The sequence below is a fragment of the Leopardus geoffroyi genome, chromosome A1 (genome assembly GCF_018350155.1).
Source record: "Leopardus geoffroyi isolate Oge1 chromosome A1, O.geoffroyi_Oge1_pat1.0, whole genome shotgun sequence".
Classification (NCBI taxonomy): Eukaryota; Metazoa; Chordata; class Mammalia; order Carnivora; family Felidae; genus Leopardus; species Leopardus geoffroyi.
The window spans coordinates 146604395-146623076 of record NC_059326.1 but is presented as its reverse complement, the minus strand read 5'-3'; the positions used below and the strand labels follow the sequence as shown (position 1 = coordinate 146623076).

At 37.4% G+C, this 18682-nt stretch overlaps 1 protein-coding gene across 5 annotated transcripts in view; it reads right to left on the bottom strand.

Annotated features, from left to right (window-relative positions):
- XRCC4 (X-ray repair cross complementing 4) overlaps nucleotides 1-18682 on the bottom strand; it is a 316828-nt gene that overhangs the window by 85268 nt on the left and 212878 nt on the right. For 4 of the 5 annotated variants that reach the window (XR_006716996.1, XR_006716992.1, XM_045497214.1 and 1 more), the window contains exon 8: nucleotides 8457-8580. Coding sequence is in view for 3 of the 5 variants with exons in the window: in XM_045497214.1 (XP_045353170.1) it covers nucleotides 8469-8580 (112 nt within the window). In the remaining 2 variants the exon portion in view is untranslated. Of the gene's footprint in view, nucleotides 1-7941; nucleotides 8581-18682 lie in introns of those variants that run through there. The other variant, XM_045497193.1, reaches the window with a different exon arrangement.

The following is an 18682-nucleotide window of genomic DNA, read 5'->3' as shown; positions in this document are numbered from 1 at the left end:
TCTGCTCCATGATCTCATCAGAGGCCCAGGCAGCACGGGCTACAGCTACCTGGGGCATGTTCCTCTCACAGCAGAGATGAGAAGCTCCCAGAAGAAAAAGCAGAAACACATAATGCTTCTTAACTTCTGGGCACAAAAACTGGAATATTTTTATTTCATCCACATTTTATAGTCCAAAGCAAGTCAATGGAGCAGTGATAGTGGAGAGTAAATATTTACTGACAATAATTTAATCTTCCATAGTAATGTAATTACTTCTCTGTAAACATAGTTCTTGAGAGAAATATACTATATTATATCTCTCAAAGGAGCAAAGCAAGATTGTTTCCAATATTACTCAACAGGGGCTCTGGAATATTTCAGATGAACTCCCTAAATGTTTGCAAAGCACAATGACAAAGCATATTTCTCCCATCATCACTACCAGCATCTTGTCCTAATAGGGATCCAAAAGTTTCACAAAGTCTTCTTTCTTTCTTTTTGTTTTTTTTTTTAAGTTTATGTATTTATTTTGAGAGAGAGAGAGAGAGAGAGAGCGCATAAGTGGGGTAGGGGCAGAAAGAGAGGGAGAGACAATTCCAAGCAGGTTCCACGCTGTCAGCACAGAGCTGTATGTTGGGCTTGAACTCACGAACTGTGAGATCATGACCTGAGCTGAGACAAAAAGCAGGACACTTAACCAACTGAGCCACCCAGGCACCCCTCTCACAAAGTTTTCAATCAGATCATAATTGAGAGAGCAGAGAGAGAGAGAGAAAGGGAACCCTTGTCATCACATAAAAACACTACAATTTGATAGAGTTCCTTTTACTATTTGGTAAAATCAAGAAAAAATATACTGCTTTGTATTCTTTAAAGGATTAGCATAGGTATTAATCTACCAATGATGGCAACTTAGTGACACCTTACACTTAAAATTCATTCCTAAGTAAAATTTATAGTACTATCCTATGTTGCCAAAGATCATAGACATTTCATACTACCATTCAGATCCATCAATACTTTAAAGACACATCTAATGTAGGTAAGATCTTAGCTATATATAATGGCATTTTAATGAATTTTAAAGTTTTATTATAAAAATTATGTAAATTTTAATTATAAAAGTGGTTTTACTTTCCCCTCTTATTCAAGTTTGCCTATACCAATCTAGATGAAAACTCTCCTGAAATGTTCTATTAGTGGTAGAGTTAACTAGTGACAACTTGTTAACTGAAGATAATAAAAATTGATTAAAATGTCCAATGGAGAATATATTTGATTTCCTTATTATTTGGGTACTTTCTGCTTTGCTTTATGGAACCATTTCACTGGTAAGTCCTCAGAAAAGGGAGCAGTGAAGTTTAGACGTATGTCTGCACTGAAACAGGCTCTGAACTACAGAATGACCTGCATCTACTCCAGGCACCGGCTACTCTCCCAATCAGTCTCAAGGGTCACAGGGCACCTCTGCTCCATTGTGCTCTGCAGCCTTCTCTTTCTTCCAGTCAGTCTCTGTGCCAACTTACACAATGGCTTTTTCAGGGAACTCAAGTTCAGCCACGCAGTGAGAGTCACATTTCTTTCCCTGGCCTAATCAGCTATGGCTAGGGTTAGGGACGTGGAGCAGGGGCATGTGCATAAAACATGGGTTCTATATTGGACACCCCTTGTATACCACCTCAAAATCCTCAATAGTAGCCATTTCTTTGGCAATCAGTTCCAGGCAGGCTTTGCTCTACTTCAGGCACGTAAAATTGGTACCTGTGCTCCTCTTGTTTCCTGTCCAGGGCTTCTCTGAGACTGCAGCTTTGGTCACCTGCAGGGACCCCGCTACATACTAAACAGGGGCGAAGTGAGGTATGTGGGAACAATGCTTCCAGGCCACTCTTGACCAATGGGAAACAGCAACCCATGGATAAATGCTTCTCCCTTTTGCCCCCAGATGTATTGTTCTGAGGTGACTTTCAGAAGGTACCTCAGAACATCCTGGTGGGGTGGAGCATATCACCCACAGGGCGGGCTGCCTTGATAAAGCATCCTTGCACTCGTTTTTCCTCCTTTCCTTCTAAGTGCTTCCAGTCTAGCACTCCTGCTCCCTAGCATCATATTCCCAAATAAATTGCCTGTATGCAAGCCCTTCAGAGGAATGCAGAGTATGACAGATTCCTAGAAGGGTCTTGTATGAGCAGGTTTCAAAAAAATTATCTAATCCACCTACATATAGTTGACTGGCTGTGTTATTTCTAAGATTGTAATTAAGCTGGAGACTGTCTTTAAACCAAAAGTAAGTAGTTCAGGTCTAGCCTATATTCCACTTACTGGAACAGTAGCCACAAAAATTGCTCCTGCCCTTGATAAGACCATCCACTATCAAGATAGGTGTAGGCTCCAATCACTCTCTCCTTTCCTGAAGAATCAAGAACTTTTAGGGACAAAGAGACCCTCACTGAGAAAATACAGTTCTCTGTGAGATTTTGAGATGAGAGTTTAGGACAAAGGACCTCCAAAAGAGGGAAGAAAAATCAACATATAAACAACAAAATTCATATTACAGAGGAAAATCAGAAAGTAGTAATAACAGTTGGTGAATAACATGACATGTGGATAACTGAAAGGAAGAAAGTAAGTACAAAGCACACTGGTGAGTGTGTTTTTGGGGGAGTAGATCAGAGAGGTGGAAATTAGGACAGGAGACGGATGGTCAGTTAGGAAGCAACCATGAAGTTCTTGGCATGTATGTGTCAAAGTATCCTTTCCCAGTTATTAATATATGGAGAAAATCACAGCAGGCTTGCTCACAGAACACTTGCAAATGAAATCTGCCCTCCTGAAAAGCATTCACCAGGAGTTTTCAGAACACCAGTGAAAATTTTTAATTCAAACAATAGGTAGAAATGGATAAATAGTGACTATCATTCTCCCTTACCAAATGTGTTAACTACTTATTTTTTTTTTAATTTGCTGATGTATAGGTAAATTCATGAGGTCTTTCATGAATTTCGAGGTCACCTATTTAATTTTATTTTATTAAAAATGGATTCTATAAATTATACTAAGTGTAAGACTGAGAGACACAAAGGGATGAGGGTTGGCTGCTTCTGCAAAGTATCTGTCAAGGAACCCACTGACTCGTTCTCCTTTCTCAATCCCAGATATCTAAGAAGGGCCCCACGACCTGAAGATTTCTGGCAGTATATATCTTCCCGTGGAAGGTCTGAAATGTGGAGCACAATTCTTGTTATATCTTTATTACAAAACTTAGCTTCATATTCTAAATCCTTGCCAACATTCCTCCTGGAAAGCCTTCTAACTTGTTTCCTTCATTCTGATGATTCACAATTACAAACTTGAACAGTAACCCCAAGCCCCTACCCCCAGGACCTTCTGCACTCTCCTCTGATCTGGCATACAGTTTCATTCACAGCATATGTTCCTCAACCCTACTGATTTCTCTTAGCCTCCCAATAGGATTTTTTTTTTAATTTTCTGTGGATCTTCACCCATAAACTTTTTGTTCTTTTCTTTATGACACTTACGCTACCACTCCTTGATATGATAGTTTATCAGATACTGATTTTGGGCCCCAATGTCAACTCCCTTCCATATACTTCACTCTTTGAGAGAAGGCCCAAATTTCACTTACTATAGTAATATAAGCTCCACAGCAACAAACCACACATATTATTCACTGCTGCATCTAGTGCCCAAAACAGAGACTGACACAAATGCTTAACAGATATTTGGTGAATGGATGGAATTATCCGTAAATTCTCCACATGGCCCAGTTCTGTTTTTTGGTGTTTTTTTTTTTTTTTTTTTTTTTTTTTTTTTGTGCATAATGGATCCTTTATAAACATTTATTGAGTCAAATTTACCCAATAAACAGCTGTTTGGCTCCAAAACACAGGGTCTAGTATTTTATAAATTTGAGTTATATGCCATTAAGAAAAACTTGTCTAAAGTAGTTTCCTGACCTTTTAAAACTACATAATAAAGACATCTCTTCCTGAGATGGGACTTTTTCTTCCATGAACTTCCCTAATGAGGCCTAAGTCATACCACCTGATCCCAGCGCCAAGAATTATAAATTTTAAGCTGAAAAAAAAATGTCACCTTGTTTTATAACAAAGGTCAAAAAAGTAAAAAACCAAACAAAATTCATGCTGCATTATAACTTAATTCTTGTGCCTTCAATTTCAGCGTTTTTCTGTAACAATCTGTTTTTGAATATAAACAATGGAAAAATGTGAGGAAAAATCATGGCATAGAATGACTAGAGCTGCACATCTTAACACCAAATCTATAGATATCTGTCTACGCGGAGCACAAAATGTAAAAATAGCCCTTCAAATTCTCCATGCTCGATATAAAAGAGGGAACCATAACTATGTACTACTTATGCTTTGTTCTAACCAGCTGAATCAATCTGACACAAAACAATGGTGGAAAAGATACACTGCTCTGGAAAAATATAATCAAAATCTTGTAAATATGAGCTTTATAGATTCTGTTGTTACGATTACTTAGGAAACATTTTCTGTACATCATCCCTCTCTCAGCACTAGTGGGTTAATAGCCAAAATTCTGTTTTTCTTCTTCTCTTTCACTTAAAAAAAAACTTTATATGTAAGTATACACACACACAATAGTTGTATATTAATTTTGGTTATTCAGAAGAGATAACGTTATTTTTAGATTCTAGTACTTTATGTACAAAATCCCCTTGGAAAGGTCCAAGGCAAATCTTAGATTATCTGAGATTCATAGTATAGTGAAGTTTCTATGTAACTGAGCAGAATTTTAGACTTTATAATTATGTTTATTGTATGTATGTGTGTATTTATTTATTGAATTTTAGAGAGAGAGAGCATGAGTGGGGGAGAGAGGCTGAAGGGAAGACGGGGAAGGAGGGAGGGAGGAAGGGACTGGGAGTGGGAGAGAGAGAGAGAGAGAGAATATGAATCTTAAGCAGGTTCTACACTGAGCATAAAGCCCGATGTGGGGCTTGATCCCACAACCCTGGCTGGGGTCGAGACCTGAGCTGAAATCAAGAGTTGGCTGCTCAAGTGACTGAGCCTCTCAGGCACCCCTATATTTTCATATTTCACATATTTGTATCTACATTTATTTTAAAGTTTTCCTTCTTAAATGGATGCCACTATGGAAATAAAAATGTGGTAAATTTCTTTTTAAAGAATTTTGTTGTTCCATTGACTGAATAGAATCTTGTTCTGATGTAAACAATAAAGTGTAATTTCTTTCTGATTCTCTCTCTGTAGTCAAGCCTACACGCATAAATATATATGTATATATTATTTATAATTAAGCACAAAAGGTACTTGAAGCTTTCTAAACAATTATTTCTCTGTGTCAAATCAACTAAGTTTCAACCTTTTCCTAAGTTTCTTTCAAAACAGTTTAATAACTTAAAGAAACATTTGAGTGGCTGTTTTGTGGAAGACATGCATTTATTCATTCAACAAATGCTTAGTAAGCCTTTGTGAATCTAGCCCTGTCGTACAAACTGGAAGATAAATAAAACAGATGGCCATGCCTCTGCTATGATGGGGCTAACTTTCTATTAGGAGACAGGCAGACAGAGAGAGAGAGAGATGAAAAAAATAATTCTGTGTGGTGATATGCACAGTGAAAAAATATTCCAATGGGACAATGACTGGGAGTGTGCACATCTTTAGAAAGGGCATTTCAGGGAAAGTACCTCTGAGGAGGTGACATACGATTCTAGACCTGAAAGATGAGAAGAAACCAACCATATGAAGATGAACATTCTGACCAATACAATGGTTGTGAGATCTGACCTACTTGAGGGACAGTAAGGAGCAAGGCAAGCAAAGAGAAAAGAGCAGGAAACCAAGGGTAGAGATAGGTAGGGGCCAGATCATATCAAATCTTGTAAGCTGTGGTACGGAGTGTGAACTTTATCCAAAGACCAGTGGCTTACTATTGGAGGGTTTCAATCCAGGCAGGGAAATGCTCTTTTCTAAAACTTAAAAAATTCAGTTTGTGTGCATTGTACAATAGGAGATTGGCAGGGAGACCAGTCAGGGGGCAGATGTAGTAGATAGTAAGAGAGAAGTAGATAGAATCAAGCTGTATTTTGGAGGTAAAAATAACAGGATGTGGGAGAAGAGGGAAACAAAGGTACTGATCAGGATTCCTGGGTTTTCAGCTTGAAGGGACCAGGTGTCACCGTAATTTGTTGGGTGGGGAAGAATGAAGAAAAAAGATGATTGGGATGTAATCAGACCTCTGCTTTAGATGTGCTTAAACATCCAAATAATCATCCAACGCAGGTAGATGTACTCAGATTTTTAAGAACCTCCTTTTGCAAAAAATTAATGATAAATTATACAGCTGACCCTTGAACAACAGGGGTGTGAACCATGCAGGTCCACTTATACACACATTTTTTTATCGTGCAGTACTATAAATGTATTGTCTCTTCCCTATGATTTCTTAGTAACATTTTCTTTTCACTAGCTTACTTTATTGTGAGAATACAATATATAATACATATTTTGACTATATTTTCAGTAAGCCTTCTAGTCAGTAGTAGTCTCTTAGTCGTTAAGTTCTTGGAGAGTCAAAAATTATACGAAGATTTTTGACTACACAGGGCACCAGTGCCCCAACCCCAGCACTGTTCAAAGGTCAACTGACTCTACACATATGACTGTGGAAACAGAACTATTCTAATTTTGGAGATATTAGCATGCAAATGGTACTTAAAATCACAGAAATACTAGATAGACAAGGTAGGTAGTGAAAAGAAGAAGGCTGAAGAATAAACCTGAGGCACTAAAACACTTAACTCTGGGCCAAACAGCCTCCGTGTACAAAAAGAAAGAGAAAACAAACAACATATGTCAATGCAAAAGTCAAGTGAAGAAAATGTTTACTGAGAAGTGACCGACTATGTCAGGCGTGTAGCTGAGAGGCTTAGTAAGAAGAGGACTGAGAATGGACCAACTGTTGAATTTATCAACATGATGGTCGCTGTTAACTTTGAAACCATGGAGAAAAGGGATGTTCAACTGGAGAGAAGTGAAGACAGAATGAGAGGGTAGGAGGTAGAAACAGTAACTATGTTTTTAAAAAACTGTGCTAGATGTTATTGAGGATTGATAAGTAAATATGACATGGTCATTATTTTTAAAGAGGGTCCTTAATGTGTAAGAAGTCTTTTATCAACAATCTCTGAAAAGAACATGTTTTTTTTAAATATGAAATTTATTGTCAAATTGGTTTCCATAAAACACCCAGTGCTCATCCCAATAGGTGCCCTCCTCAATGCCTATCACCCACTTTCCCCTCTCCCCCACCCCCCATCAACCCTCAGTTTGTTCTCAGTTTTTAAGAGTCTCTTATGGTTTTCCTCCCTCCCTAACTTTTTTTCCCCCTTTCCTTCCCCCATGGTCTTCTGTTAAGTTTCTCAGGATCCACATAATAATGAAAACATATAGTATCTTTCTTTCTCTGTATGGCTTATTTCACTTAGCATAATACTCTCCAGTTCTACCCACATTGCTGCAAAAAGGCCATATTTCATTCTTTCTCATTGCCAAGTAGTATTCCACTGTGTGTATAAACCACAATTTCTTTATCCATTCATCAGTTGATGGACATTTAGGCTCTTTCCATAATTTGGCTACTGTTGAAAGTGCTGCTATAAACACTGGGGTACAAGTGCCCCTATGCATTAGCACTCCTGTGTCCCTTGGGTAAATTCCTAGCAGTGCTACTGCTGGGTCATAGGGTAGATCTATTTTTAATTTTTTGAGGAACCTCCACACTGTTTTCCAGAGAGGCTGCACCAGTTTGCATTCCCACCAATAGTGCAAGAGGGTTCCCGAAAAAACATGTTTTTGATACAAAAAGGGGTTACATTTATATCAATAAGCACCTTATAAAGTCTGCTACTATAATAAAGGAAAAAGGTAAGCTAAATAACATATTCTATTAGGAACATAAATCCTCAATGTATCAAAAATTTTATCATCAGATTTTGAGGTTGCTTGTGTATGAACGAAAAATAAATTTTATACATCATTTCCCAAATTAAAATGTTCAAGCATCATTGTTCAGAACATGACTATTCAAAAAAGAACTGTAGACATTTTGTTTGTCCTTTTTCCAAAATCTTCCTAGACAGGATGTTAGACAGCTACCACATATAATATGTGTGAACTGAATATGATAAATGTGTCCTTTGCAATACAAAGTCTGAGATTTTATGTAATTATAGGCATGGGAATGAATAGTTTAGAATAATGTACCACTGTCATCAAATCATATCTTCATATATGTGCATAATCCATTTTGCACAATGGTTTCGATTCAGTGTGTATGTAATTAAATTGTAGGGTACAGTAATAGCTGCTGCTGAGTTGAAATCTTGCTTTCTTAGTTTAAAGAAATGAATAGAAAACATAGTCTAGTGAACATCAAAGTACCTTTTGAGACAGTTAAATCTCATCAAAGAGGTCTTCTGAACTACTGTTTCTTAGAGTTTCTAAAGACATGTTTTCAGTTGAGCTGTGCTCCTTTTTCAACTTTTCAGGTTGTGGAGGATCAAGCCTAGAGAAAAAAGAAAATCAAGATAATTTTAGTCTAAAAAATGCCATTTAGAGAAAAAGAAAAATAAGAGATATGTAAGCGAAATAAAAAGTTAAATTCTATTTCAGAATTGGTTTAGAGACTTACTTCCCTATGCTGCATTAACATAAAAAAAAAAAAAAAAGAGATGAAGAGAATCTAATTACTTTAACTGCTTTTAGAATTAATCCGTCTCTATTCTGTGCTAACAAAAAATCAAGGGCCTACAACAATACTCAAAATTAAGGTCAAGAAATAAAATATCTTCTATGTTGTCTTTTTATGCCAAGATACGAAGGTTCTCAAGCCATTTCTTCAGTAATCCCATCACAATTTACAATTCCTTAGACTCCTTTAAAATCTACCTATTAACATGCATTTTAATCTCTTAACATCAGAAGGTTCTGCTTACATGAATTTCTTTTAGTGGTCTTTTGACTGTTAGTGTGTCTATAATAGTGACTTCACATTTTAGCAGTGCTGAAATGCTGTTGGTCCACACTCATTTACTGAATCTATATATCTTTATTTAGTAACTAGATTTTATTCAGTGTCAGTACTGGAGTTACCACATCAATGGAATGACCTCTGTATTTATGTAAATATTCTCTCTGAGACCTAGGATAAAAAGAATGATGATCACTGACTGTTAAACAGATTTATAAAAAGGTAAGCTGGTAGGTAACAGAGCTCAATCAGAAGGACCCCTGTATAAATGTTGTCAGTGGTTCTTTATGAACCTAAATAAATTATGATATTGAAAAATTAACATTGACAATCAGAGTGGCTTCTGGGGCAGTAATGACTAAGATGAGTCAACACAGTAAAACTCAGTAATGCCACCACATTTCCAACCTCGAAGGCAGAGGAGGAGTCATAACAGATCGGTATAGATGAAAGAGAATGGGACTTGAGGTCAGGAAACAGATTTGGATCTAGGAGCATTTCTTATTAGCGATGTGACTTCAGACAAGTCATTTAACCTAACTGGATTCTGTTTTCTCACCTGTAAATATGAGGTGACATCTGCCTCGGAGGTGGTCTGAAGATGAAATGAAGTGTTGTATATGAAAATGCTTTTAAATTTCCACAAAAAATTTGGAAACTATTATTAGTAGCTGCTAATGCTGCATGAACAAAAAGCTCCTGCTAATAACGTCTTTAATTTAAAAGAATAACCACTGAAAAATCCCCAAACATTGAGTATGTTTAGATTATGAGTATTTCAGAAATCCAGCACCCATTGTTTTTTGTCTTCGTTTTTTTTGTTTGTTTTTGTTTTTTCTTGCACAGAGAACTAAAAATTAATCTGCCACAGAGTCCTCTTTTGCCTCCTGACTGCAGACAATCAACTGTGGTTGGCTGCCACTAAACCTGGGATGTGTTCTGTCTTATCCTGAGCAAGCCAAGTTCAGACAACATTATGCTCACAGGAATGCCAAGGTGCTAGGCATTGATGCATTATGAAGATGACAAGACCTCCCTCTGGGAACTTTAATGTTAAAATTAACAGTAAATATGGACACAATTATTGTGACATAAAATTAAATAGCTAAAAATATACTCTATAGAAGGAGAAACTGTTACAGTAAAGAACAAAAGTATAATTATTACTGGCCCTAAATGTCTTAGAGTTGCTTTTTCTCCTCCTGGCAAGATAGAAAACTGAATTTTTTTCAACTTAAATTTTTTCAGACTTTGAAAAGTCTCTAATTTTGTTTGTAGTTTACAACCAGAACACAAAGATCAATCAATTCAGCTTTTAAAAACTGTCATAATACAAAAGGACCACTGTGAAGTGACAAATCTGAAGGAAATAGATTCCTAGTGGTCTATTTATGATTCCCATCTCCTTCTAAAGTCACGAGAAGCTAACAAATTATATTTTGACTCTTTTGGCCTTAGTGTCCAGGGCATAACACATGTTCAATACAAGTTGTTGAATGAATTGAAATCATTGTTCTATAGCTTTCATATCTGTCGTAAGTCAACAGGGTAAATTTAGAATTCTTCCCATAGCCAAAAGAAAAGTTTGATCATTTTTATAAGTAATAAATGTTTATTGTACAACTTGTGAATTAAAGAAGAATGGCTAATGATAATAAGAAACCACCTTTGTAGATTTCAATGCTGAAGAAGAGGACTTTTTCAAATAAAGGGAGTAAGTGAAACTAGATGATGACAGCTTTACTAAAAGATGAGTTATGTTCTCAGTAATATAATTGCAGAAAGTTCTGTTTTATTAGTTTGATTCCACACTATATTACAGCACACACATGCACATAACACACACAGGAACTACAACCCAAATCAGAACTGCACTACCACCATCTAATTAACAGAGAAAAATGTAGATCAAAAGTTAGAATTGTCAAAAGATGTATCTCATCCTGGGAAAGTTTCTCTAAAATTTTAGAATGAAGATTGGCTTCTCTTTTAACTTTCTGGGAGTTGAATGACCAACATCTTTTAAAATGTTATTCCAGCTACTGGCTCCTTTTGTAAGGACATTTTCTCAGCCAAGTTTCATATTGGTATTACCTTGGATGGAGTATCAACCGTTTCTTATTCAAATGAGAAACATTAGTATTGCTTGGAGTGAATTATGTGCATTTTGTAGCATATTCTGAGAATAGTATTTCTGAAACATGTCAAGGTGCCAATCTGAGCAAAGTGAGAGATCCAGGAAAATGTGCAATGATTGATGGCACTTTGACACTTGAAAAATCATGCTTATTTGACCATGACACAAACAATGGTTCTGACATCAAAAATCAAAAGTCAGTTTTTATGTAGTTTAACTGTATCTCTACCCACACAATACACATAAAATTTAGGACAATGTCTTTAGGATCTTAGGATAGAGATATTTATTTTTGGTTTTGGTTTTTTTTTAAAGCAGAAAATGAAACCATAAAGACTGATAAGTTCAATTACATTGCAAGCATTAGAAGTAAGTACTGGTAGGGGTGCCTGGTGGCTCAGTCGGATAAGCGTGTGACTACAGCTCAGGTTGTGATCTTGAGGTTTGTGAGTCTGAGCCCTACATCAGGCTCTGGGTTGACAGCTCAGAGCCTGGAGCCTGCTATGGACTCTGTGTTTCCTTCTGTCTCTACCCCTCCCCCACTCACACTCTGTCTCTCTCTGTCTCTGTTTCTCTCTCTCTCTCTCAAAAATAAATAAAACATCTAACAAAATGTGGGAAAAAAAGAAGTACTTCTATTCACACTTAGAGAAAATGAAAAGATAAGTTACAAACTGAAAGGAGATATTGCAACATATGCTACTAATAGAGGATTACTATCTAGAACTCCTATAAACATTTAAAAAATCCAACATAATTTTAAAACGTATGCCAAAGACCAGAGGAACTTCCAAAAGGAGGGAACAGTGGGGCCAAAAAGCATACGATAATAATAAGTTCAACTTGAAGGAAATGAAAACTAGCATGAAATATTTTACAAATGCAAAAATGAAAATGTCTAACAGCAAAGATCATGAAGGACACGGAATATAACAAGATAAATTACTATTGGCTAGAGTATAAACACCAAAGCCATTCTGCACAACAATTTGGAAACAACTGCCCAGGTATATGGAGGTGTATATATCTATACCCAGGAATTCTACTCCCATGCTACACACTCTAGAGAAACACTTGCATATTTATGTCAGAAGATACGTGCACAGGTGTCCACCAGTGCATTGTTTGTATGCACTATGTTTGTTATAGTGAAAAACTGAAAACTACCCAAATGTCTTTCCACATGAAAATGGGCAAATAAGTCCTAGAATTTTCACATGATGGACTACAATACAGCTATACACATGCATGAATCTCAGTGTTGAACAAAAGAGCATGGCACAAAAGAATACACATTATATGATTCTAATATTTAAAATTCAAAACTATGTAAAATTATGCAATATTCCTCTGTGAATACCAGTGTGTGTGTGTGTGTGTGTGTGTGTGTGTGTGTGTGCGCGCGCGCGCGCGCGCGCGCGTGCAGTGTCAGTGTATTTGTGTAAGTACATAATAGTTCTGGATCTTATTTGGTCTTCCATGACAATGCTCTCAGATTTCTAGGTTTTGTAAGTTTGGCTTCCATGAAGATGGTGATACAGAGGAGGGCAAGTTTAGTATGGGCGTAAGTGTTTGGTTTTAAACTTAAATAGGTGAGTCTTAAGTGCCTGCAAGATATATGAATGGGGATAGATAGTAAACAGGTAAACCATTACATAGATGGAGAGCTCAGGGGAGAATACTGGACTATGTGTAGAAAGACAGCACTCATGCTGTATTCCTGGCGCTAAAGGCAAATGAGCTGAAGAGATCACCCAGAAGGAGTCTCCCAGAGAAAACAGTTTAGTATAGAAACACAGAGAATATTAAAATTACAGGGGCAGACAGAAATGATTAAAAGAGATTCAAAGGAATGATGTGAAAGATATGGGGAGAATCAGGGAGAAGTGCTATCACAATGAGGGCCAAGTTTATTTTGTGAGCTCACAGCTTATGGTATTTCCACATGCTACCCAAAAGCTGGCTTTCTGTACAACTTTGCTGAATCTATAAACTCACATTTTCACCCACTATCAATTATCTGGAATTGAGAAAAATAGCTTGGAACGACGCCGCTATGCTTGAGATTTATTACAGAAAAGAACAGACAATGTTTTCTTTTGGAAAGAAGGAAGTCTTAAACTCTTGGACCATAGCAGTCACAGCAAAAATCTAGCAAAATGGTCAGTTCCTGCCTGGCCACCAAAGCAGGTCATTCTAAAGTAGCTGTTTCTCTCACATTGTGTGTGTGTGTGTGTGTGTGTGTGTGTGTGTGTGTGTGTATGTTGTATGTGTGTGTGTATACTACCAACTTCCCTGGCATCCACCCACCACATCTCTGACTTCCTCTGGGATTGGGGTAAAAGTCAGATGTGGGACAAGGGTGAAGAGGAGAGCTGAGGTAGGGGCAATGTATTGGGAGAGAATCAGACCTGAGCACTGTCAATGAGATATACGATTTCCAAATATCAAATGATTTGTCTTTTAAGATGTGACAAATCAAACTTTCATTAAAATGACCACAAAAAACCCCCCACTAAATCAAAGTATTAAGCATTTGATACTATTAAATTACTAGGCAGCTATCATACTGACCTTAACAGAGTTCCCGTTATGAAATAAACTCAATTACAGAGACATTTAAAAAAAATTTTTTTTTCAACGTTTATTTATTTTTGGGACAGAGAGAGACAGAGCATGAACGGGGGGAGGGGCAGAGAGAGAGGGAGACACAGAATCGGAAACAGGCTCCAGGCTCTGAGCCATCAGCCTGGAGCCTGACGCGGGGCTCGAACTCACGGACCGCGAGATCGTGACCTGGCTGAAGTCGGACGCTTAACCGACTGCGCCACCCAGGCGCCCCAGCAGAGACATTTTTTAAATGGACAAGTTTTAGATGTATGCTTAAAGAGGCAACACCACCGAAGTTACCATAGTGGTTTTCAAATTAAATTTCAGTATTAAAATATTTAATGTTAAAATAAGTGGGAAAAGTAGCTTCAAATTTCTAGTTGACCTTATAAAAACCAAAAGCATATCCTAAATAAATTAAGAGACTGAAGTCATCAGGATTCAGTAAAACAAGTGTTGAATGCTGTCTGGAATTCAGTAGGCCTAGACAACATTTTGTTGGCCTGAGAAAATGAAAGAAGAGAAGAAATGAGAAGAGAAACTTTCTGGCAATCAAAATGGCAATTAAAGAAACTGTGTTAGTTACTTCCACTTAAATTTCTAAAGTTATCTTTTTCTAAAGAATATGAATTTCCTGTTCAAAGTTATTAAGACCAAGAAGAAATTACAAATATGCTTTTGAAATAAGTAATTGTGATTTAAACAAAGAAAGGAGAATTATGAAGAGTGATGACCCTTAATGCTAAAATGTACCAGGGGTGCCTGGGTGGCTCAGCTGGTTAAACACCAGTCTCTTGATATCTTGGTTTCAGCTAAGGTCATGATCTCACAGTTCGTGAGACTGAGACCCCTGTCAGGCTCTACATTGACAGTGGGGAGACCGCTTGGGATTTGCTCTCTCCCTCTCCTTCTGCCCCTCCCCTGCTCACAGGCAAGTGTGAGTGCACACGCTCTGTCTCAAAATAAATAAACATATAAAAAATGCACTTATGTGCTTTATACATTGGAAAAAAATGTTAATTCTAAAATTTCCCTGTAAAACATATACATTATGGATTTGAAAAAAAAGATTCTGTGGTTGTATATAATTCAATGTTTAAAGTGATAAACATTAAAACATATATGTCCATAATCCACAAGGATGCCAAAATTTATGAAGGAATTTCATAATCAATTAGAATATTTTGTTACTCTTATTGTACTTTATTCAGATAAATAATGTTACCCTGGTAACTCATCAGGTGATTAATATCAGAGTCAATACATGCTTTAAAAAATCAATACCTGAAGACACTATATTAAACCTCATTTCTTCCTGCATTCTTTGCAAGTTTTGAAATGGTGTAAGTGACATTTGTTACTGTTGATCTAGGCCTATGAAAGTAGAAAACCAGAAAGCAGAAATCTTGGCAGAAAATGATTCTCCACAACCTTAATTTTAAGACAGGCCACTGCTTACTGCTGATTTGTGTGCTACAAATGAAACCTCTCTCACTAGACTAGAAAGCTTCTCAGGTGGAGAGACTGCTTTATTTTACCCAGCTCATGAATGTTCTAATAATTGCATGTATTAACTAATGAACGAGTGACTGAATAAATGAGGTAGACCACATTGACAAGAAAGTCTCAATAAACTTTAACAACCTGCCCAAAGCCACACAGCCAGTTAGCATGAAAGGGAGTAAGCAGGAAAGTCAACAACAGAGCCAGGACAGTAGCCTGTCACTCTAAACCCAAAATCCCTCCCAAATCCTTCACTCCAAAATCCATACCTGTCATGCTACACTGGTGTATGGGGGTCACTAATTCTTACTTACTAATTCTTACTAGTCCAGAGGAAGGCAGCTTGGTGTTAAGCAGTGTGTCTCAAAAAGTAGTTCTATGAGATACTCTTAAAGAGTGACATTTGTGGTCCAAAATATTTGGAAAATATGTTATTTTTTTCTCCATGAAGAGCTCTGAGTGTTGCATGTGCACATTATACATTAAAAACTATGGAAATTCTTCCATAAATAAATGTGTTAAATAATTCATCAAGGAAAACAAAAACAAAGGTACAGAAGAGTATGTGTAGATAATTAGTGTATGTGAGTTTATATGTATACAGGAGAGTTCTGGAAGAATTCACAAGAAACTAGTAATGGCTGAAAGGAACTTGGGCTGAAGGACAGGCATACTTTTTGCTGGATACTCTCTTAAACAGTTAAGATTTTTTACAACCTTATACACAGAACATATCCTTATAAAGTGCTTAAAGAAAAAGGAAGCTTGCTTAACCTGGGTTTTAGAAGTGAATTTGGAAGTGGAAGCTTCTTTTTTTTTTTTTTTTTTTTTTACTGTCTCTCAACTATTAACATCCCAGAAAGCAGTGCACTCTGGAACTGGTGGCATTTCTTGCTTCCCTGAGAACGCAACAACTACTAGCACGAACGCCAAAACTTAGTGGTCTAATGAAGGCGAATAAAAATACACAAAGAAAGAGAGCTCTACTTTTGGTTACCAAGAGAAATGTAAAAAACCTGGGCAGACAATAATACCCAGCCATGGAAGTTAGTGATTTCTAATGAACCAGGAACCAGGACTGATAGTTTCACTGTAGTGCGGAACCAGCTGTTTGAGTTTCCTGCTGCTGCTGTAACAAATTACCATAACGTAATGGCTTAAAACAACACAAATTCATTCTTTTACAGTTCTGGAGATCTGCTGTCTGACCCAGATTTCACTGGACTAAAATCATGGTGTTGGCAGAGCTGTGTTCTTCTCTGGAGGCCCTAGCAGATAATTTATTTCCTTACCTTTTCCAGGTTCCAGAGCTACCCCCTTCCTCCATCTTTAAACCCAGCAAGGACAGAAGGACCCCGTTTCACAGCACATCACTCTGACCTTGCTTCTTTCATCACATTTCTTTCTCTGCCTCTCTTCTCTGTCACTCCCATTTAAGAGCCTGGTGATGCACTGGGCCTGCCTGGATAATCCAGGATATTTAGCTACTTTAAAGGTCAGCTGATTAGCAACTTTAATTCATCTGCATCCCCTTTGCCATGTGATCTAACATAGGCTCAGGTTCCAGGAATTAAGACATTGACATCTTTGAAAGGGGGTGGCCATTCTTCTGCCTACTCCAGCCTTAACTTGGTTAGGGTTCAAGTGTTATTCTAATCTGTTAGTTTAACTATGTTTCAGAATAATTGAATAGACAAACACGTTTTGTAAGCAGACATGCAAGGCCCAGAGCTAAAGGAAACCCTCAACCCAGAGGCCCAGGAGGCATCTGCAAGGTGTGAGTAATGTGAACTAAAACTCCAAACAACCCACATTGGGTCCTCTTATCCAGAGATAAATGGAACCAGATTCCCTGAGAAGGGCTGGCAACTACTATTATCCATCACCTATGCATCCACTATTTATTGAGTGCTTACCATGGGTCAGAAACTCATGAGACTGTGCTACATGCTTAGGATACAAAGGTGAGCATACAAACAATCTAAGGCAGAAGCAGCACTGAGCTGTTGAGCTCCCCTGAAATTATACTTACAGTAGCCTTTGTCTGGGCTGTGTTTAGAGGCTTGTCTACAGTACTGTGTTTTATTATGACAGTTCTAAAGAGGAAGGCTGTAAAAGAACCACAGAAATGCCACCCTCATGGGAATGTGACATGTGCTGTCAGTCACACAAGGCCACTGGTATAGATGGTCTTCATCCCTGACTTAATGTCCTGCTGTTACTATCTGAAATTGTTAAATTTTGAACAAAGGGGCTCTGCATTTTTATTTGCACTGAGCCTGCAAATTACTGTAGTTTGTCCTGACCACGAATTTTGAGTGACCTCAGCACACCAGTCCCAAAATGAACCTAACCAATTGCTCAAACATCTGGACCAATAAACAATGGGACTTTTTTTTTTAACCAATTATGTACTGATGTATGGACTCATTCTGTCCTAACCATAATCTAGTTTTGATCCTTAATTAGCATAACCGCCAGTAAACCCCATTTCTAACATTTATAACACACTTTTTCTCTTCTGGGAAATGCTTGATTTCTTTTCTTTTTTTTTTTTTTTTGCCTGCAAAAAATAAGAATGTATTATCCTGATAAATAAATGCTCTGTTTCATTAGGCTTTTCCTTCTCCTGCCTTTCTCTACTTTTTTTTCTGTTGAAAGCTCCACTGTCCTTCGTTTTATAGTAAGAGAGCTCAATTTCTATTTTAATTAACAGATTTCTCCATTATATTAATCCTTGCTAGTGGCCTTCATTCTTAGTGTTCTTAAAATTATCCGGTGTAATTAAGTCCTTTACTCACAAAGCAGCAAACATCATCAGTGCCATCCTATGCTATGGCTTACCTATCTCCTTCCCTTTGGATTTAATGATTATCAGTGTGCTCCAAATTCTTCCTGAATGTTTTCCTAGGCTTTTCATGGAATAAGTGACTAAGGATGATTATGCAGTCAGACTTTTTAAAAAAGTCAGACTTGGGGCGCCTGGGTGGCTCAGTCGGTTAAGCGTCTGACTTCAGCTCAGGTCACGATCTCACAGTCCGTGAGTTCAAGCCCCGCGTCAGGCTCTGGGCTGATGGCTCAGAGCCTGGAGCCTGTTTCCGATTCTGTGTCTCCCTCTCTCTCTGCCCCTCCCCCATTCATGCTCTGTCTCTCCCTGTCTCAAAAATAAATAAACGTCAAAAAAAAAATTAAAAAAAAAAAAGTCAGACTCTTTTTGTAACATCACTAACATCATAATAACTTTTATACAAAATGAGTAGAGTACTATAATAACTGATGAGTGATATAAACAACCAAAAAACCGCTTCTTCACCAAGTATATTAATTCAACTTGGTACTATGGGTGAAATGTAGAGAGTCAGTGATCAAAATCTGGGAGATGTCTGT